General features: G+C 49.9%; 2 protein-coding genes across 2 annotated transcripts; one reads left to right on the top strand and one right to left on the bottom strand.

Moving 5' to 3' along the window:
• Nucleotides 1-113: 113 nt before the first annotated feature.
• On the top strand, nt 114-6,869 carry Eif2b1 (eukaryotic translation initiation factor 2B subunit alpha). The gene is made up of 9 exons (XM_042669034.1): nt 114-200; nt 714-815; nt 2,130-2,266; nt 2,355-2,471; nt 4,285-4,397; nt 4,633-4,701; nt 5,058-5,133; nt 5,599-5,724; nt 6,178-6,869. Exons 1-9 carry the CDS (start codon nt 188-190, stop codon nt 6,340-6,342), a joined length of 918 nt encoding a protein of 305 aa, XP_042524968.1. The 5' UTR covers nt 114-187; the 3' UTR covers nt 6,343-6,869.
• On the bottom strand, nt 6,802-20,209 carry Ddx55 (DEAD-box helicase 55). Its single transcript, XM_042669033.1, has 14 exons — nt 20,083-20,209; nt 18,704-18,754; nt 18,531-18,617; nt 17,397-17,488; nt 16,970-17,032; nt 15,881-16,030; nt 13,606-13,795; nt 12,369-12,451; nt 12,067-12,198; nt 10,935-11,027; nt 10,031-10,145; nt 9,533-9,701; nt 8,693-8,985; nt 6,802-7,648 (listed from the first exon to the last, which is right to left on the bottom strand). Exons 1-14 carry the CDS (start codon nt 20,188-20,190, stop codon nt 7,472-7,474), a joined length of 1,803 nt encoding a protein of 600 aa, XP_042524967.1. The 5' UTR covers nt 20,191-20,209; the 3' UTR covers nt 6,802-7,471.
• Between the last annotated feature and the right edge of the window lie 1,079 nt (nt 20,210-21,288).

Below are 21,288 nucleotides of genomic sequence, written 5' to 3' on the forward strand. Positions count from 1 at the left end.
AAGAGTGACGTCTAGGCGGATCGCCCCCGGCCAGTTCTCAAGGCCCCGCCCCCAGGAACCCGGAAGTGACGCGGGAGGTGCGCCCGGCGCCCTCAGTGTGTGGCTCGCTGCGGGCGCGTTTGTCGGGAGCTCCCGCAGGAGAGTTGACGGCTGCCCTCGCGTCGGTTCCCGCGGCCCGGGGGTCATCATGGACCAGAAGGGTAATCGGGGCGGACCAGGGCGCTGAGAACAAAGCAGAACCAGGCCCACCTGGACCTTACATGCCCACACTGGCTCTCGGCTGGACTCAGAACCCCACTCGCTGCTTCTGCTTCCTGGGGATAACCCACTGGAGGACACACACACACTCCTCGCTCCCTCTTCCTCTTTCCCCTTGTTCACCCCTAAGTGTTTTTGTTTTGTTCCAGTCCTAGGGTTTGAACTTGGAGCCTGGGCACTGTCCCTGAGCTTCTTTTGCTCAAGGCTAGCACTCTAACACTTGAACCACAGTGTCACTTCGTCTTTTTGTTTATGTGGTACTGAGGAATCGAACCCAGGGTTTTATGTATGCTAGGCAAGAACCCTACCACTAAGCCACATTCCCAGCCCTAAGTGTTTTGTTAATGTAAAAAAAATGCACTGAGGTTGTAAAACGCTACATATTATTTGTATGTGGCTGGACTTGGAGGAATTGCTGAGTGAATGTAATGAATAACTTTTTCTTTCCCTCCCAGAATTAATTGAATACTTTAAGTCTCAGATGAAAGAAGACCCTGACATGGCTTCAGCAGTGGCTGCCATCCAGACTTTACTGGAGTTCCTGAAGAGAGATAAAGGTACTAAGGGTCACCCATGAGCAGCTGGGAGCCTTAGGAAAGTCTGCTAATAATTAAAAATGTGGGGCTGGGAAGGTGGCTCAGTGTTAGAGTGCTTGCCTCTCACGCATGAGGTTCTGGGTTCAATTCCTCAGCACCACATAAACAGAAAAGGCTGGAAGTGGCACTGTGGCTCAAGTGGTGGAGTGCTAGCCTTGAGCTGAAGATCTGAGGGACAGCGCCCAGGCCTAGAGTTCAAGCCCCATGACCAGCCAGAAAAAAAAAAATGTGATGTGATAGCTGCAGATTTGTCTACAGCCTCAAGATCAGCTTCTGCCTTTTATTTCAGGCCTTTTAACCTGGAAGGAGCCCTCAAGCTATCATCAAAAACATTCCGTTTAAATAGGGTGCTGGTGGTCCACACCTGTAATCCTAGCTATTCTGGAGGCTGAGATTTAAGGATTGCCATTCAAAGCCAGCCCAGGCAGAGAAGTCCCTATGAAAGTCTTATCTTCAATTAACCTCTCAAAAACAGAAGGGGCGGGGTGGCTCAAAGTGGTAGAGTGCTAGCCTTGAGCAAAGAGCTCAGGGGAAGTACCTAGGCCCTGAGTTCAAGCCCCATGACTGACAGAAAAGGTTTCCTTTAGGAAAATGGTGTGCATAAGAGGTCAAACACTTGCTTAGCATGTGAGTGAGACCCTGGTTTCAGTCCCTAGTACCCAGAAAAACTTGCGTCATAACTGACTGAAATAGACTGTGAATCGAGTGGCCCTTGTATTCACATGAAGCTGAAATGAAAGCAGTTCAACTTTATCGACATGCATTGAATGTCTACTTTATCCCCTATTCTGCTCAGATGCTATTGAGAATGTTCCATAATAAATTCTGGTGTTCATACCAGTCATTGTGCTGTCTCTAACTCTGCATTCTAAATGTCAGCATCCGGATATAGCATGACCTCTCCTACAGTGATAATAGTAATAATGCTTGCTTAGAGGCTTAAGGGCATGGGTCTCCAGTATCTTCCAAGTACTTGGCTCTCCTATACTGTCTTGCTACCAGTACTTCATTACCTTCCATGCTATCCCTTACTGAAACAAGATTCAAACCTGTTGGCCTCTCTTTCCTTCTTTTATTTTGGTAGTACTGTGGTTTCAAGATCTCACAGTAGGCAGGTGCTCTATCACTTGAGTCAAACCTTTAGCCCTGCTTTTATCTGTTTATTTTAGAGATGGAGTATCAAGAACTTTTCTGTTCAGGTTGATTACTGGGGGGAAGTGGGAATCACGTGACATTGAGATGACCACCATCACATGAATCCTTCCATCGTTCCAGGGGAGACAATCCAGGGCCTGAGAGCGAATCTCACCAGTGCCATAGAAATCCTGTGTGGGGTGGACTCCTCGGTGGCAGTGTCCTCTGGTGGGGAGCTCTTCCTTCGCTTCATCAGCCTTACCTCCCTGGAGTACTCTGTAAGCCCTGCCCTCCCTCAGCTACCTCCCCCCACTTTGCTGCTCTGCCTGTCCCCAGATAGTCTCAGCTTTGCTGTTTCCTTTCTAGGATTATTCCAAATGTAAAAAGATCATGATTGAACGGGGAGAGCTTTTTCTCAGGAGAATATCACTGTCGAGAAGTAAAATTGCAGATCTATGCCATACTTTCATCAAAGATGGAGCGGTGAGTAAATATCTCTAATATGTGGCACTTAGCAGCAAGGGCAAAATCTCAGCTCTGCCATTTATCTGCTGGGGAATCTTGGACAAGTTATTTAGCTTCTGTTAAAGGCAGTACTAGTACCTATCTACTAGATTGTTGTGATGACATGGGATGGTTTGTAGAGATTCTGGACTGAATAAGTTGTTTTTCCAAAGAAATCTTTGTGTGAATGTGCAGTATGTTATCCTGAACTCCATCCACAGAGCAGCTCCTGTGACAGATTAATACCAGTCGTCTGCTGGCAGTGGACAGTGGAGACTTACTCTCAAACATGGCTTCTGCCACTACACAAAGCTGCCTACTGTTCACGAGTTGCAGGAAGACAGGCATTGCAGGTCAAGCCAGTCCCCAGCAGTGGGTGGTGACACTTCTGCCTGAGCCTTCACTGTCTATAAAACATAATTACCCTTGACTCTTAAATCTTATCCTGTTCCATTGCCTTTTTACAACCTTTGAAGTATGTTGTTATAGCCAGGCGCCAGTGACTCATGCCTGTCGTCCTAGCTATTAAGGAAGTTGAGATCTGAGGATCATGGTTCAAAGCCAGCCCAGGCAGGAAACTCTGAGACTCTTCTCTCCAATAAACCACCAGAAAACCAGAAGTAGTGCTGTGGCCCAAGTGGTAGAGCACTAGTCTTGAGCTGAAGAACTCAGGGACAGCACCCAGACCCAGAGTTCAAGCCCCACAACCGACCCAAAAAAAAAGTGACTCACAGGGCACTAGTAGAACTTGTACAGATCCAGTGGCAAACAAAGTCTTAGGGACCAGGTGGTGGCCAGGCCCAGGAGCCTCTCCCTGCAGCCTCACCACCGCCAGCGCTATGCAGATTTTGGCAGCTGCACTGAATCATGTGGGGGCTTGGCACACAGTTTCAGTTGGTACAGGTAGCTCTGAACACCTGCATTTCCTACAAAAAAGTGGACTGTTTTTGTTAGTGTGGGTAGGCCCCAAGAACCTGGATTTTCAACAAAAAGTGGTAGTGCAGCCTGACAGTAGGGAGGGCAGCCACCATGCTGTTAGTCTCCTGAGCTGTTCTGTAGAGACCATGTGTGGGCGTTCACAAATTATCATCTGACCACAGATGGGCTTGTAGTTTTGGAGTCTATATATTTAAAAAGACATTCCAAGCCAGGCGCCAGTGGCTCACGCCTGTCGTCCTAGCTACTCAGGAGGCTGAGATCTGAGGATCATGGTTCAAAGCCAGCCTGGGCAGGAAACTCCGTGAGATCGCTAATAAACCACTAGAGAACCGGAAGTTGGGCTGTGGCTCAAGTGGTAGAGCGCTTGCCTTGAGCTGAAGAGCATTGGGACAGCACCCAAGCCCAGAGTTTAGGCCCCATGACCGACCCAAAAAACAAAAAAGACATAGCAGATTTCACATCTTATAGGAAAACTAGATGCTCTGGCAATAGAGGTGAGCAGGTGAGAGCAGCAGGCACTACGGGGGCTTGTCCCCTTTACCTGTGCTGTGCCACTGGCCAACTGCATTTGTTCCCAGGACCTGCCTGGTGCGTATGAACAGGCAAGGTGCCCTTGCCTTATCCAGAGGCTGTTGGCTTGTAACTGTGTGCCGCTCCACCAGGGACACAAAAGCTCCTTTGGCTTGTGAGTGGGCTCGACCTTCAGGTCCAATGGAGTTCTCCTTCCTGGCTATAGTGCATTTGTGAGAAAGCCTGCCCAGAAGCTTCACATGCCAGCAGCCTATTTCCCAGCAAGGCTGGTGGCTCGGCTGCACACAGGGCCTAGCCTTTGACGGAGCTTTCTTGTCCACAGAGAATATTGACACATGCCTACTCCAGAGTGGTCCTGCGGGTGCTGGAAGCAGCTGTGGCTGCCAAGAAGCGATTCAGTGTGTATATTACAGAGTCACAGCCCGACCTATCTGGGCAAGTATCTCTCCACTGGGTTCCATGCTCAGTCATGTGGAAAGCAAACAGAGAATGCATGGCACCCACACTGGCCTGACGGCCAGGGTGTCTGCACAGGGCTGGGCCAGGCCCTGGGGGCAGTATGACAGCAGGTGTCATACTGATGGGAAGCCAGTCAAGCGTTTTGAACTGGGTGACTCTCCATGCATCACTTTTCTGGACTTTTCCTAATATTCTATAATGTCATCTTCAGTAAGAAAATGGCCAAAGCCCTCTGCCACCTCAACGTCCCTGTTACCGTGGTGCTGGATGCCGCTGTGGGGTAAGCGCCTCTCCTTGCCCATCCCCGTCCACCCCTGGGGCTCACTCCTGGCAGGCTTTTCAGATTGAAGGTTTGAGTCCTGTTGATAAAGCACACTGAGTGGCGTCCCACCACTTAATAGCTGCCCAACTGGAGCAAGCTATCCTGAGAACCTGGGGTGCGCAGAGAGGGAGGGTGTGTCCTTAGCCCCACGCCTATGTTTCAAGAGCAAGATGCAAAGGCTGGGTCTTCATGCCTGTAACATTGCTGTGGTCAGTCACCACGTGTGAATTATCTTTCCGTGAAAAAGGTATTCAGGGGGAAGACCTGATCTTTCAGCAGCCAAGAACAAATAGCTTTCTTTTTGTCCCCCTCAGCTACATCATGGAGAAAGCAGATCTAGTCATAGTCGGTGCAGAAGGGGTCGTTGAAAACGGAGGAATAATTAACAAGGTAGGAGCACCCCCTCTTGGAGTGGGTTGCTAAGATGGATACACTGCTGGCCTCGAGCAGCAGCAGGCCATGGAACCAGATTCCTACAAGCAAGTGCAGGGGTCAGATTGTGGTCATAGTTCCTTCTTTGCAGATTGGCATATACAAATTAAGTCAATGTAATTTATGTAAGTTTTAATTAGAATTGGCTTGTCATTTTTTTTCTTCATTTTAATCCAGCATATTCAACCTCAGTATTGTATTACACTTTATTTCATTACAAATTTTCCAGTCATTCCTTAGAGAAACTTTACCAACAATTTAAGGCATATAAAGCACTGAGAATCTTTTCACATGGAGGCCATTTATGTACATATCTTCACACAGGCATCTGTAGGTTGTTTTTGTTTGTTTTTGTTTTGAAGTGGTCCTCTTTGATCCCAAAGCCAGATTACATTGAGTTCCTTCTATTGTTTTACTTCTCAGATTGGAACCAACCAGATGGCTGTATGCGCCAAAGCACAGAACAAGCCCTTTTATGTGGTTGCGGAAAGTTTCAAGTTTGTGCGGCTCTTCCCGTTAAACCAGCAAGATGTCCCGGATAAGTTTAAGGCAAGTTTTACATATATGAGTCCTGCATCAATCCCACCTGAAAGACTGATGTTCTAGGAAGTCACTCACTCCCCACCAGGGGAGTAGAAATGACCTGGTGCTGTTGGCCTTATACTCATCTTTGTCCCCAGACTTCTCTGCTCCTGCTGAGGTAGGGAGGCCAGGGGTTGGGTCCTAGTTTTGTCATTGATGGTCCATGTGGCTTCGGACAAGTCCTCTGCTGGCACCTCTGAACAAGCAGGTGGGCTTAGTCAGTAGCTGGCATTTGCCACTGCATAAACAGCTCACTCACTGGAGGCCTGGAGGAATTGGCCCAGCACACGAGAGGAGGGGCTTGGTAGTGGTAATGCCTCACTGTAGCCAGTGAGCTGCATAGCCCAGGCCAGTAGTACTCAGCGCTCAAGCTATGCCCACCTGCGCAGAGTGAGCCCCTAACACTGCTTTCCCTCACAGTACAAGGCGGCTACTCTCAAGTCTGTGCAGGATGGACAGGACCTGAAGGAGGAGCACCCGTGGGTAGACTACACATCCCCTTCCCTCATCACCCTGCTCTTCACGGACCTCGGTGTGCTGACCCCCTCTGCGGTCAGTGACGAGCTCATCAAGCTCTACCTGTAACCACCGGGGTCCCCTTCAGTGCCACATCAAAGGGCCAGCCAGGCCAAGACAGAACTGTACTTGAAAGCTTCATGGACTAAGAACTGAAATCCCAAGTCCTGGAGAATCTCTTCACTCATCTAGGTTTAAAAGCAAACCTAAATGTGCATCTGGTCTTCCAGAACTTGCTCGCTTTGTTTCCAGGAGTACACATTGTGTAAGGGCATGGCATTTATTGGAGACATGGCATCCACCTCCCTCTGCTCCTGAGTGCTGTCTCACTGGAGATTTTGTTCAGTGAGTGAAGCAGGGTTCTGACTACGCCACCCTCGGCACTAAGAGACACCATGCACCTTGCTGTACTCACTGCCTTTGCCTGTGGCCAGCAGGGGCAGCACTAGGCTTGAGAACACAGGCGGCGGCGGAGCAGCCCTGTGCAGCACTTACCAATCTTCCCCATATTTGTTTAAGTTCCAAACGGATTTTTAAAAATTTTACTTGGTGACAAATTCAACATCTTTTCAAATAAATTATGAGTTTTGAAGCCATATCGCATCGGTGCTGAAAGTGGACCTCAGGCCAGACACTGGCCCTGAAGGGAACACACGCTGCACAGGTAAGCTGGACCAAAAGGCTCAGACTCCTCCTCTAATTCCTACCACACCATGTACCTTCTGGTTCTCAGCTGTTGCTAATAATATGAGGGCTGGACATGGCAGTGTACTCCTGTAATCCTAACTTCAGCACAGAGGCAGGAGGGCGGTACTTGGGGCCAGCCTGGTCTCATGCCAGTACATCAGCCAACTGTACTCCATTTGGGGTAGCAAATACAAAGGTAGCCCAGGAGATGGGAACACAGATGAAGATGCGAAGAAGGGCAGGTTCCTAGAACTCCTTAGAACTTTAAAATGCCCAAAGCCAGGTACACGTCAATACCTTTACATTTAAAATGAATAAAATACTCTCAGAAGACTAGTGGGCCGATCAGAATAAGACACCAGCGGCTATGTGTGCACCAAGCACTTCAGGACAGGTCTTAGCAGTGTCACAACAGGGCAGGGCCTGCTTCCCCTTGGGGGTCCCTGACTTGATCTGCATGTGGTGGGACAAAGAGGAGGTACCCAGCAGGCAGCCAGCTGGGGCTCTGCAGTCAGCACTCATCTTCCAAGTCAGAGACACCTAAATCTGCGGTCTTCATTGTTCCTTTGCTGCTTATCAGCAACTCCTTCTCAAATTCTTCTTCAGTGATTTTGCCTTTTTTTAACTTTTTCAAGAGCCTTGTGTCATTAAGAAGTTCCTCCATGTCCTCATCTTCAATGTCAGAGCCCTGTGTGCAGAAGAAAGCAGATTACTATAACTTCCCAGCCACATTGGTAGTTTATTTATTTATTTATTTATTTTTGCCGGTCATGGGGCCTGAACTCTGGGTCTGGGCGCTGTCCCTCAGCTCTTCAGCTCAAGGCTAGCGCTCTACCACTGGAGCCACAGAGCCACTTCCGGCTTTTTCTGCTTATGTGGTGCTGAGGAATCAAACCCAGGGCCTCATGCTTGCAAGGCATGCATTCTACCGCTGAGCTACCTTCCCAGCCCCTACTCACTGTGGTAGTTTACAGGAACACCGTGTACCAGGTCTGCCCTCAGACTGCAATGTTCTCCACTCCAGGTACCAGGACCAGTATAAAAATCTGCAGCTAGCCGGGTGCCATGGCTCACGCCTGTAAGCCTAGCTACTCAGGAGGCTAAGATCTGAGGATCACGGTTCATAGCCAGACCAGGCAGAAAAAGTCTGTGAGACTCTTATCTCCAGTTAACCAAAGAAAACTGGAAGTGACACTGCGGCTCAAGTGATAGAGCACTCACTTTGAGCTGAAGAGCTGAGGGACAGCACCCAGGCCCAGAGTTCAAGCCCCATGACTACCAAAAAAAAAAAATCTTCAGCTGTCTTTCCTTTTGTTTTTGAAACAGGGTCTCACTTTATAAACCAGGCTGGCCTCAAGGCTTCTCAAGTGCTCAGATTATAGGAGTGTACCATGCCTGTTCCACAATGCCTTTCAAAAGATGCTTACAAGGCAGGTGCTGGTGGCTCTCTCCTGAAATCCTAGCTACTCAGGAGGCTAAGATCTGAAGATCCTGGTTTAAAGTCAGCCCCAGCAGGAAAGTCTATACTCTTTATCTCCAATAAACTACTCAGAAAAAGCTGGAAGTGGCACTGTGGCTCAAGTGGTAGAGCACCAGCCTCGAGCAAAAGCAGCTCATAGATGGTGCCCAGGCCTTGAGTTCAAACGTCAGGACCAGACCAAAAAAAAAAAATGACAGTAAAAACTGCTAAGAACTCTGAGATAAAATTTAAGCAATAAACTGCAAACACTACCTCTTCCTTCTTCCTTTTTGCACTCATCTTTTTCTTCCTTTCCTTTTTGGCTTTCTGTTTGGACCATGCTTTGTTTTTTATGAATTTTCGTTTTCCCTCATTTTCTGCTTTCTCCTTTATTTGTTGCTCCAATAGTTTCTGTCTTTGTTTTTCTCTAATTTTATCTTTAAATGGAATTGTGTCTGTATTAATGTCCACAGGCACAAACTCTGGAAACTGCTTTCCCCTCAGTTCTGGCATCTTGGGCATCTTGAGCAAGGCAAAACCTCGGGCAAGGCTGGCAAAGTCAAGATCTAAGGAAATAAAACACCATGGATTATTACCACAGTCTGTGACAAACATTCATAGAGTAAATAAGATTCATTTAAAATCTTTTTTTTTGGGGGGGTTGGTCCTTGGGCCTGAACTCTGGGCCTGGGCGCTGTCCCTCAGCTCTTCAGCTCAAGGCAGTACTCTACCACTTGAGCCACACAGTGCCACTTCCTAGTTAGAATTCCTAAAAAACACATTTCTTCAAAGTAAAAAGATACTTTGAAGCCAATGGCCAATTTATTCATGTCTACTCAAAGCCTAGAAAGAAGACTCCCTTTAAAATGTTAAGAAAGGGGGCTGGGGTACATGTGGCTTACTGGTAGAGTGCTTGCCTAGGTTCCATTCCTCAGTACCACATACACAAAGTATGTATGGTGCTGTGTGGCTCAAGTGGTAAAGTGCTACCCAAAATCTTAGAAAGTATGAATCCTACTACACCTCACATTTTAGTAAGACAAAGCAATTTTACCCCTTCAGAACCATCGACATGCAGACAAACACACACAATTACAACGAAATGCAACTTACCCTTTAGCCTGAAGATGAGGTTGCACTCGTGTTTGGCGTAGGCCTGGACGTGGGACACGAAGGCTCTCATGCCCTTTTCAAACACAGCTCTGTCGGCCAGGGCCATGGCCTTGAGGTCTGGAAGCAGGTTGGCCACGTTCTTCTGCACACTCATCTCCTGCAGGGGACACTACACACAGAGCAGCCTCAGGCTCCCAGCTCAGCCAGGAAGAAGAACCATCATCCTAGCACAGCCAGAAAGAAGAACCATCATCCTAACACCCACAGCCCACACCTGGCCCAAGCTCAGTCCTCAGTGCAAAAGTTTACAAATGGGATTTCTTGTGGCCATGTGATCTGCTAAGCCAGAAGGGCAACACAGGGACCACATTCCTAAGTGGTGGGCGGGCCCCGGGCCTGCAGGAGGGGTGAGGGTATGCCCCTCACCTAAGGCTCCAGCCTTCAGCCAGGGACGAATTTGCCCTGCCACCCCATGTTCTGCATGAAAAGGTGGCTCACCTTCTGGTTGATGGCAAGGAAGTTGGTGTACGACTCTTCCATGGGCAGCAGGAACACCAGGGCACTGCCGCCATGGCCGATGCGTGCTGTGCGGCCGCAGCGGTGCACAAAGGCACTGAGAACACAGGGAGCCCACGCCCAGAGTGACCATGAGCAGAGGCCCACTCCATACTCAGGTACATTCCCACGCATTAGCAATCTATGCTTAGTTTCTGGGACAGCAGTCACAATGTCATTTATGGTGTTTCACAGCTTTTTATCATTTTTACTATCATGCATTTCTGTGATAACTTTCAGGATTTAAAAATATCGTTAAAGCCGGGCGCCCGTGGCTCACACCTGTAATCCTAGCTACTCAGGAGGCTGAGATCTGAGGATCAGGGTTCAAAGCCAGCCCGGGCAAGGAAAAGTCCGTGAGACTCTTATCTCCAATCAACCACTAGAAAACTGGAAGTGGCGTTGTGGCTCAAGCAGTAGAGCACTTGCCTGGAGCTGAAGAGCTGAGGGACAACGCCCAAGCCCAGAGTTCAAGCCCCACGACTGAGCCCCGCCCCACCCCCCCAAAAAAAATCTTTAGCTGCTAAATGATGTCACTGTTAACACCAAACGTTATTGATTAAAATAAGATCTGAGCTCTAGGATCTGGGATCTGAGAATCTGAGGATCCCGGTTGAAAGCCATATTGGGCAGGAAAGTCTGTGAGACTCCTATCTCCAATTAACCAATAGAAAACCACAAGTGGTGGTGGCTCAAAATGGTAGAGTGCTGGCCTTGAGTTCTAAAGCACAGGGACAGCACCCAGGCCAAGTTCCACAACTAACCAAAACAAAGTTTTGGATGTCATGTGTTTCAATCCCCTGCCCCCAGATTCCTGTTTGGACAGGCCAAAACCCTGCCAGGGTACCTGGCGATGCTGGGAGGGTCGTACTGCAGGACCCAGTGGACTTCGGGAATGTCGATGCCCCGGGCCATCACATCTGTGCAGACCAAAATCCCACTAGGAGAGAAGGTAGCATTGGACGCTGGCTGTCTCCAGTGCCACCAGCCCACCGCCCCTCAATGCTGGCAGCTCCCACTGCTCCCACTTCTCACAGAACCAAAAACTTGCTGACAGGAGCATTTTGATTTGTTCACTCCTTCCTCCTAAGAAGTTCCAGGACTCTACAAAATCCCAGTGAAAGGAAGGAAAGGGGGAGACAGTAAAAATTTTTTGACAGAGGGTATCACTAGGTACTCAGGCTGGCCTACAGCTCAATCCTCCGGCCTGGCCTCCTGAGTGCTGGGATTACAGGTATGAATTACCATGCCTACCTTGAGGCTTTTTAAATTACTGTATTTCTACTTGAAAAGTAAAACTAACCTGTGGCGGGCCTGACCATTAGCAGACACTTATGGAAACAAGTGACTCCTTCTGTGACAGGAACTACCGCCAAGTGTGTCGCTTCCCATTCACAAGGACTTTAATGTAGCTGTACAGTGATTCAAACAACAAGGCCAGGCATGGTGGCTTACACCTAGAATCCCAGCTACACTGAAGGCTGAGATCTAAGGATCTGGGTTTATACCAGCCTTATCTCCATTAACCAGCACAAAGCAAGAACAGGTGGTGTGGTTCTAGTAGTAGAGCACTAGCCATGAGTAGAAAAACCTGAGTGATAGCTCTAGGCCTTCAGTTTAAGCCCAGTATCAGAACATAAAGAAAAACAAAATGATTGCATATATGCTTGAACAGAGACAGCTAAAAGAAAACATTGTCCTGCAGTCTGTGTAATGCTCCCTCTGCTGTATCAGGGCTTGTTTCCAAAGCCTCCCCTGACCTGACTGGCACTGGAGATCCAGTGCGCCCCATGTGCCAGGACCCTGCCATACGGATGCACACTGGAATGCAGTGACTAAGCAATGAGTTCTTGAGGCTGAGGCAGGGGCTCTGGGCATCACTAGAGAACAAATGGTAGCTTCAGGGAAAGGGGGGCAGCCGTGGGCACCTGACAGAATACTGTAGCTACAATCTGCCCCTGCCATCAAGGCCCGCCCACCTGTGCAGCTTTCGGAAGTCCAGGAAGATCTTGTTACGCTTGTGCTTCATCTTGCCATGAATACACAGGACCTGCACACCGCTCACCAGCACCTCCAGAGCCTTCCCATAGTACTCCACGCAGGCGCAGGTGCTGAGGGAGATAGGACGGGTCACAGCCATAAGGTGGAACAATCAGCCCTCTGGCTTGTGATAGAATGAGCTTCCTCAGAGAACTATCCTAGAAGGAGCTCAGAACAAGGCCTCTGGGAACTTATGAGGGTGACTCATCCCCTGCTTCCCCTAACTAGCACCGAGAGTCACCTGAAGAAGACCAGATGTTTCTCCTGCTTATGGTTTCGAAGAAAATGCACCAGCTGATTGAATTTTTCATCTGCCTTACATACCTACAAAAAGAAGACATAGTTTGCCCATGTAATTGTAACCCCTCTGTGTGGTATTTTCACAATAAAAAAAAGACATAGTTTAAAAATAATACCAGATGCAGAGGCTCATACCTGTAATCCCAGCTACACAGGAAATAAGAGCTCAGAAGCACTGTAGTTTGAGGCCAACCTAAGCAAGGTAATGAGACCCTATCGCAACCAATCACATCTGCTAGAATAGCAACTCTATGGAATTTAGACAGAAGGACTGCAGTCCAGGTTAGCCCAGGCTAACCCCCACACTCTACATGAAAAAAATCACCAAAGTGGCCAGGCACTGAAGGCTCATGCCTATAATCCTAGCTACTCAGGAGGCTGAGATCGCAGTTCAAAGCCAGCCCAGGCAATAAAGTCCTTAAAAAAAAAATTTTTTTTTGGTCTGTCATGGGCTTGAAGTCTGGGCCTGGGCGATGTTCGGGAGCTCTTCAGCTCAAGGTGAGCACTCTACCATAGCGCCACTTCTGTGAGACTCTTATCTCCAATTAACCACCAGAAAACCAGAAATGGCACTATGGCGCAAGTGGTAGAGCACTCGCCTTGGGCTGAAGAGCAGAGGGACAGCGCCCAGGTCCAGAGTTCAAGCCCCACGACCAAAAAAAAAAAAAAAATTACCTCACCAGAGCAATGGTTAGGTATATGCCTCAAGTAGTGGAGCCATCTGACTAGCAAACACAAGACCCTAAGTTCAAACCCCAGTACCATCCAAAACATAGAGCAAGCAAATAATCCCCACAGTTATGGCACTGCTGTCCTGTCCTGTCCTCCTCCTTCCCCCTGCCTTCCCGCCCTCCCTGCCACTTTCAGCCATGCTGCCTCCTGGGGGGCCTGAGCTATGAGCCACCTTGTGACCCGCCCCAGCCAGAAGCTTCAGAAGGGCAGCTTTAAGTCTACCATACTCACCCAGATGCGGCCAGACACAAGAACCCACATGTTGGAGCAGAACAGCCCACTCCCAAGCCTCCTCTGCATCCCACCTCATTGACACTCAACACCCAGGCACGGTCACCTGGAGACTGTGCTTAAACTCACTTAAGTCACTCATCAACAAGCAGGCCATGCCTTCAGAGCACCTGTCCCACACCACCCCATGTCCCCTGTCCCCAGGGCCCACTCACCATGTAGAAGTTCTCCAGGCGGGAGGGCGTCTTCCGGGTACTGCTGGCCGCCACACCCTTCTCCTTCACCGAGATGCGGACAGGGTTCCGCAGGCCAGCACGCACCAAGTTCTCCACCTCCTGTGTCTGTGTGGCGGAGAAAAGGCCTGTTCTCCTCTGCTTTGGCAAGAACTCCAGGATGGTGTTTATGCTGAAAAAAAGAGTATGTGCCCTTACCCCTCACCTGCCAGCTCAGTGAGAAAAGGGGGCGCCATGACAGGTCACAGGAAGGCACAAAGCCCCGACAGCTGCAGAAGTTCAGCAGAGCTCTGGGTTAGCATGCAGAAGGCCCTGATTCCATCCCTAGCACAGGGAAAGTAATTAAGACTGGAAGAAAAGCCATCAAGGTATTTATAGTCGAGCCAGATACCAGTGGCTCAGCCTAAAATCCTAGCTACTAGAGAGGCTTAGAACTCAGAACTGAGGTTCCAAGCTAACCTGGGCAAGAAAGTTCATGAGACTTACCCCCAAATAATGAGCAAAAAGCTGGAAGTGAAGCTGTGGCTCAAGCGATATAGCACTAGTCTTGAGCAAAAGAGCTCAGGGACAGCATCAAGGCCCTGAGTTCAGGCTGGCACTAGTGCGCGCACGCACTCACGCGCACACACACACACACGCACACACACACACGCGCACACACACACAAGATAGTTCTAATTATATTCCTACCAAGTATGGACAATTTATGTCTTTCTTTACACTTTCATTTTCTCTAAGTCTTCTCCAATATAAGCACGTAAGTATATCTTTAAAATGGAAGAGTGACAATGAAGAGAGGTAAACTTAACACAAAGCATATTGAAAGCTGGGACACAGCTAACAAGTGTGCCTGCCTACTGCTAGGATTACTGAGGTTAATGCTACCCCCACCCCTGTCTTGAGACCCAAAAGCACTGTGCCAGCCTTTACATGGTTGAGCTCCAGGGGATGTAACTATATCCCAGAAGTATATCAATATTTTTTTTTTTGGGGGGGGGGTCCAGTTATGGGGCCTGAACTCTGGGCCTGGGCACTGTCCCTCAGCTCTTCAGCTCAAGGCTAACGCTCTACCACTTGAGCCACAGCGCCACTTCCAGCTTTTTTTTTTCTGCTTATGTGGTGCTGAGGAATCGAACCCAGGGCCTCATGCATGCAAGGCAAGCGCTCTACAAGCACTCTACCACTAAGCCACCTTCCCAGCCTGTATACCAAGATTTTTATTACCCATGTTGGTGTTTCAAATCATTAGCTGACACACAATTTAATTCTAACAACTTACTTATATAATAAAACTACTGTTTTGGAGCTGGGAAGGTGGCTCAGTGGTAGAGTGCTTGCCTTGAATCCTTGCATGCATGAGGCCCTGGGTTCAATTCCTCAGCACCACATACTCAGAAAAGGCCGTAAGTGGCGCTGTGGCTCAAATGGTAGAGTGCTAGGCTTGAGCTGAAGAGCTGAGGGACAGCGCCCAGGCCCCATGACCAACAACAACAAAAAAAAAAAAAAAAAATTACTGTTTTTGAAAAAAAAATTTTTTGTCAGTTATGGGGCTTGAACTTAGGGCCTGGGCACTGTCTCTGAGAGCTTTTTTACTCAAGGCTAGTACTCTTATCACTTTGAGCCACAGCTTCACTTACAGTTTTCTAGTGATTAATTGGAGACAAGAGTCTCACAGACTTTCCTGCCTGGGCTAGCTTTGAACCTCAATCTTCAGAGCTCAGCCTCCTGAGAAGCTAGGATTATAGGTGTGAGCCGCTGGCTCCCAGCTTGTTTTTGAAATTTTGAGACAGGCTCTCATATGTATCTCAGGTCTTGGATTTGAAGGAACTGGAGTAAGAGCCACGACACCTGCAATCCCAGCCCTGGGGAAGCTGAGGAGGACCATTTCCTATTCATCTTACTTCTTAATCATCTTTTTTTTTGGGGGGTCCAGTTGTGAGGCCTGTACTCTGGTCCTGGGCGCTGTCCCTCAGCTCTTCAGCTCAAGCACTCTACCACTTGAGCCACAGCGCCACTTCTGGCTTTCTTTTTCTTTTTGCTTATGTGGTGCTGAGGAATCGAACCCAGGGCCTCAGGCATGCAAGGCAAGTGCTCTACCACTGAGCCACCTTCCCAGCCCCCTTCTTAATCATCTTAAATGACAATGTAGATAATAAAAATGCTTTGCCATAAAATGATGACAAATTTTCATCTTTCTCTCCTTTTCAGTCAGTTCTTATCCAACCAGCTACTACCAGGAAAGTCCAAAATCCCATACCTTGCCTCAAACCCCATGTCCAGAAGTCTGTCAGCTTCATCAAGCACCAGGACATCCAGGGACCGCACGCAGCTGGCCAGGTCCAGGCCCTCAGCCTTCCTCCGGAACATGTCCTCTAGGCGGCCTGGAGTCGCCACAATGATGTTCCCACTTGGCAAAGAAAGTGAACCCTCACCACCAGTTCTGGGCTTTGGGAATACAGGTGGCAGTTATTAAAAGTCATCTAAGAGACTAAATCATCTAAAGGCCAGAAGAGGAGAAAATGCTGCCTGACAAGGGGCTAAGGAATCCAGCGGGGAGATGGCTGTGGTTCTGGCTGTTACCAGGAGAGGGGCTGGCACACCACAGCACACACCAGGAAATTTACTAGAAGGAATCAGACTGTGGTCTGGGTACAGCTCAGGGTAGAGCTAGCACCACCACACATACACAAAAATTAATCAGTTAGGGGCTGGGAAGGTGGCTCAGTGATAGAGCGCTTGCCTTGCAGGCATGAGGCCCTGGGTTCGATTCCTCAGCACCACATAAGCAAAAAAGAAAAAAGCCGAAAGTGGCGCTGTGGCTCAAATGGTAGAGCGCTAGCCTTGAGCTGAAGAGCTGAGGGACAGCACTCAGGTCCAGAGGTCACAACCGGACCCAAAAAAAAAAAAATAATCAGTTAATGTAAACACAAATTAGACTACCAAGCTAAGGGTCAGATGTGGCCCTGAGACAGGCTAACCTACAGGATGTTTTATGGTGTGGATTTCATACAATCGTTAAAACATCAGAAGACACATACAGCTGCAACTCTGTCCTCTATATAATTCAGAACCTGGCGACACAGTCTCAAGCACTGCTATGCAACACTAGGCTGGAAATGAGTATGGGGTCTTCAGGGGCCTCATTAACACTCTCCCCAACACTCCCCTTCTCCCGGTCCAGGAAACCTGAGCATGTGCACTGTCCACCAGGACAGGACTAGGGAAGGTACTGGGCATGCAAACTCATCTGGACAGGGCAGCTGAGGGCGGGCAGTGAGGCTCCCCATCCCACATGTGCTGGGGTCAGGGCCAAAGGCCAGCCTAGAGGGGCTGGGGCAGGACTCACCCATGCTGCTTAAACCTCTCCACATCTTCTCCAGGGTTCCTGCCTCCGATCCAGAGAATCTGGCTGGAACAAGAAATAGGCTTGGACTTGGAATGTGGCTTAGTGGTAGAGTGCTTGCCTCACATGCATGAAGCCTTGGGTTCAATTTCTCAGCACTACATACACAGAAAAAGCCGGAAGTGGCACTGTCACTCAAGTGGTAGAATGCTGGTCTTGAGCCAGAGAAGCTGAAGGACAGTGCCCAGGTGGTGGGTTCAAACCAACACTGGGCAGGAAGGAAAGAAGAAAAGGAAGGAAGGGAGGGAGGGAGGGAGGGAGGGAGGGAGGGAGGGAGGGAGGGAGGGAGGGAGGGAGGGAGGGAAAGTAGTCTTGGAGCCTGTCAGGCACGGGCTCAGCAGAGGCCATTGGGGCCTGCGTCCCAACTCACCTGAGCTGCGGGAAGTGCTTGGTGAAGTGTGACAAGACCTCATCGATCTGAATGGCCAGCTCACGGGTGGGGGTGATGATGATGGCTCCCACCTACCCAGAAGAGAGAAAATGGCCAGTCAGCAGCATAGGGTAGGGGGGCACCTCTCCCACCCCAACTTCCTGGAAGCTCAAGGCATGGCACAGGTCATGAATTAGGCAAGGATCTGAATTAGGGACTAGAGCTAGTGGTCCTCGTGCTTCCATCACCAGATCAACGCCAGCCTTGCCTGGGGTGTCTCCATTTGAAGGTACCTCTATCATGGAATCATGGCATGGTGGCCAACACCACAGTAGCTGGTGTCTGAAGGATGCTCATGTACCAATCTTTGCCCTCATGTCTGGACCTCCTGAGCTCGGGGACACTTGATGGTGCATGTAGAACAGGGGACTGGTTTAAAACAAAGTCATGCCAGGGCTGGGAAGGTGGCTCAATGGTAGAGTGCTTGCCTTGCATGTATGAGGCCCTGGGTTTGATTCCTCAGCACCACATAAGCAGAAGAAGAAAAAAAAAGCCGGAAGTGGCATTATGGCTCAAGTGGTAGAGCGCTAGCCAAGAGCTGAGGGACAGTGCCCAGGCCCAGAGTTCAGGCCCACGACCGGACCAAAAACAAAAAAAAACAAAGTCATACAAGGTGCCGGTTGCTCACACCTATAATCCTAAGTAGAAGGCTGAGATCTGAGGATTGTGGTTCAAAGCCAGCCCCTGCAGGAAAGTCTGTGAGACTCTTACCTCCAATTAACCACTACAAAACCAGAAGTGTCACTGTGGCAAAAAGTGGTAGAGCGCTAGCCTTGAGCAAAAAAGCTCAAGCAAAAAAGAGACAGTGCTCAGGCCCCGAGTTCAAGCCCCATAACAGACCTCCCCCCCTCCCCCCCAAATAAAGCCAACTTTGGGAAAATCATAGCACTGAACAGACCATTGGAAGTACACCTGTGTACAGTATGGAAGGCACCTCTGCAGGACCTGGCTGAGCGGAAGCTCTGCTTACACCGGCAAATTCAGAATCTCTGAATCCTCTCATTACAAGGCTCCATGACCAGCTTCCTCCTCAAGTGTGGACCCCCGCAAACACACCACAACTGTTCTCCTCACCTGCCTCTTCTTCAACTTTTCCTCCCTTCTCAGAAGAATTTCCAGGGCAGGGATGACAAAGGCCAGTGTTTTGCCACTACCTGTGACCTGCAAAGCGAGGAAGAAAGGTGTGTTTTCTCTTCCCTGGCTTGTCCCAGAGGAAACAAAGGACTGCACTGGCATCTGGTACTCACCGCCTCTGCTGCCACATCTTTGTTTTTCATGAACAGAGGAATGGTGGCAGACTAAAGGGAGAAATTACAAAGCACTGATTAAGAACGGCACGACTTCACGGAGGCTCCAGAAATACAGTGGGTGGCTGTGGTCACAGTGGGTCCCACCACAAGGAGACTGAGTAAACAAGAAACTACCCAAGGAAAATTTCAGTGGTAAAAGTGTCTTGGATTCAAGTCCTGCCTCCCTTGGACCCAGAAGGGGTTGAGGACATTAGGATCTAAGGCATTTTCCAGCTTCAGCACCACAAAAGGATTCCCATGCACATGCTCAGCATGAACACCCAAGAGATCTCCAAGAGACATATCCAATGAAACAGCAAAAAGCTCTAGACTGCTGAGATCTGAGGATCAAAGCCAGCTCTGGCAGAAAAGTCTATGAGACTCTTATCTCCAATTACCCACCAGAAAACTGGAACTGGCTCAAAGTGGCAGAGCATTAGCCTTTAGCAGAAAAGCTCAGGGACAGCACCCAACCCTGAGTTCAAGTTCCATGACCAACCTCCCAAAGAAACCCTGCTAGATTGAGGCATGGCTCAAATGGTTGAGTACCACCTGTGGGAGAGAAAGTTGAATGAAAGCAAGAGGCTCTGAATTTAAGCCTTATTACTCGCAAAGGAAGAATAAAAAAGTACTTGGCAATAAGGCTCTTTCAGTTGCTCAAAGCCACTTCAGGCCAACCCCAAGACATTTGCCCTACCACTTCTCTCCAAGGGAACACTGTCCTCAATCAGCCCACAGTCAAAATGGCCTGCAGTAAGGCCTTGTCGGTCCCATCTGACTGAGATCCTTCCCAACACCTCACATCAGCTGAAACGACCTCAGTCCTTGACTTCTTTGCTACTACACTGGAAAAGGCGGCCCACAGCTGGAGGGTCCCGATCCTCAGTGTTTCCCGAATGAATGAACAGATGGACGGACGGACGGACGGACGGATGGATGGATGGATGAATGGATGAATGGATGGATGGATGGATGGATGGATGGATGGATGGACGGACGGATGGACGGACGGGCGGACGGACGGGCGGGCGGGCGGGCGGGCCGGACTGCCTCCCATTCCCAGGTTACACGTACAGCTCGTCCGCCCTCACAACCCTCGGCTGCAGGCATTGCTACTCTCCCTTCGGACACCGTGGGAGTCACCGTCGGAGCTCCCAGTGGGAGCCGGCCGGGATGGGCCCACAGCCCCGGGCGGTGGCGCCGCGCACCGCCCGCCGCAGCCGCCTTCCCACGTCCCGGCGGCCGGGAGACCCGACAGAGCCCCGGCTGGAGGCCCGAGAGGCCCGCGGCCGAGTCCCGCCGGCGGCAGCCATCGGGTTGGGAGCGGGGACCGATACCTGCACCGGCGTCATGCGCGGGAAGCCCAGCTCCCGCAGCGCGCCCAGCACCCGAGGGTGCAGCGGCACCGGCAGCGACTCCCAGGCGCCCTCCGTCACGTTCTCCATGGCGGCCACGCCGCCCGCTGTCCGGGCGGCTGGAACACCCAGGCGCGTACCGCTCACGAGCACTTCCGCTTCCGGCGATTCCGGGACCGACTGGGAGCCGCGCTCACGCGACCACGTTCCGCCGGAGGAGCGCGCCCCGCCCAGAGCTGGGCCAGCCGCGGCGGGAGCGGGTCCGAGCGGGGACTCCCGGCAGGAGCGTGGCCCGCCGTCCCCTCTCCACCACTCCGAGGCCGGGGCAGCCGGGAGCGGGGCGGGACCGGGGGGAGGCCGGTGTGAATGCTGACCACCGTGTGCCGCGGCCGCAGCTGTGACCCCGCCTTCACACACATTAAGGCCACCTCCTCGGCCACCGCGGTCTTTCTCCCAGTGACTACTGTTACACACTGCAGTCAAGTCTGTGGGGCGAGTGAACAGCATGAACCTTTAGCATCCTGGAGACTTGTCCTTCAAACTAAATATAAGAGCCCAAGTAACGTTTTCACTGAAGAGATGGTCACGTCCCTAAAACCACTGTTAAAAATGGATGCTGCAGGGCATGGTGGCACTGTCTGTAATCCCAGCATGCTGTATGTACATGTAGCAGAAAGAGCTGGAATTTGAAGCCAGCCTGGGCTACATAGCAAGATTATCTCAAAAAACTAAAATAAATTAATATTTCCAGACAGCTCTTTGCGCACCTGTGTTTGCCTTTCCTACTGTTTCCTATTTCCCTGACCCTGGATTCTTTTCCTAAGATGTTTCTTGTTTCTTAATGATTTTACCCAAGGGATCTGAGGCAAAAAGAGGACAACAGGCCATTACACAGAATTTAATACACAGCCGTTTCTTTGCTTTTACTTTGTGATAGGAACATTTTATGACAGCTTTGGGCAAATAATTTAATCAGGCCTGTTTTCCACATTTAAAATTCAGACAAATAAGTGAAAATAATCCAACCTGCCTTATGATGTTAGCAGTGATCCAGAAATACCACACTGGCAAACCCGTGTGGAAACTGAAAAGTTCCTGTTCGCTGAACTCAAGCTTAGAGACAAAGAAAACATTTACAGTAGGTATAACTGCTCATAACACACACACACATTTCGTTTCACATAAGAA

Source organism: Dipodomys spectabilis, unplaced genomic scaffold (genome assembly GCF_019054845.1).
Source record: "Dipodomys spectabilis isolate Male_0828 unplaced genomic scaffold, ASM1905484v1 ptg000480l, whole genome shotgun sequence".
In the NCBI taxonomy this organism is placed as follows: Eukaryota; Metazoa; Chordata; class Mammalia; order Rodentia; family Heteromyidae; genus Dipodomys; species Dipodomys spectabilis.

Coding starts and splice junctions, on each gene's coding strand:
- Eif2b1 (XM_042669034.1), top strand. Junction 2,267..2,354: donor TTACCTCCCTGGAGTACTCT/GTAAGCCCTGCC, acceptor TTTCCTTTCTAG/GATTATTCCAAATGTAAAAA. Junction 4,702..5,057: donor GTGCTGGATGCCGCTGTGGG/GTAAGCGCCTCT, acceptor TGTCCCCCTCAG/CTACATCATGGAGAAAGCAG.
- Ddx55 (XM_042669033.1), bottom strand. CDS start 20,190: ATGGAGAACGTGACGGAGGGCGCCTGGGAGTCGCTGCCGGTGCCGCTG. Junction 18,618..18,703: donor AAGATGTGGCAGCAGAGGCG/GTGAGTACCAGA, acceptor CTCGCTTTGCAG/GTCACAGGTAGTGGCAAAAC. Junction 17,033..17,396: donor AAGCACTTCCCGCAGCTCAG/GTGAGTTGGGAC, acceptor TTCTTGTTCCAG/CCAGATTCTCTGGATCGGAG.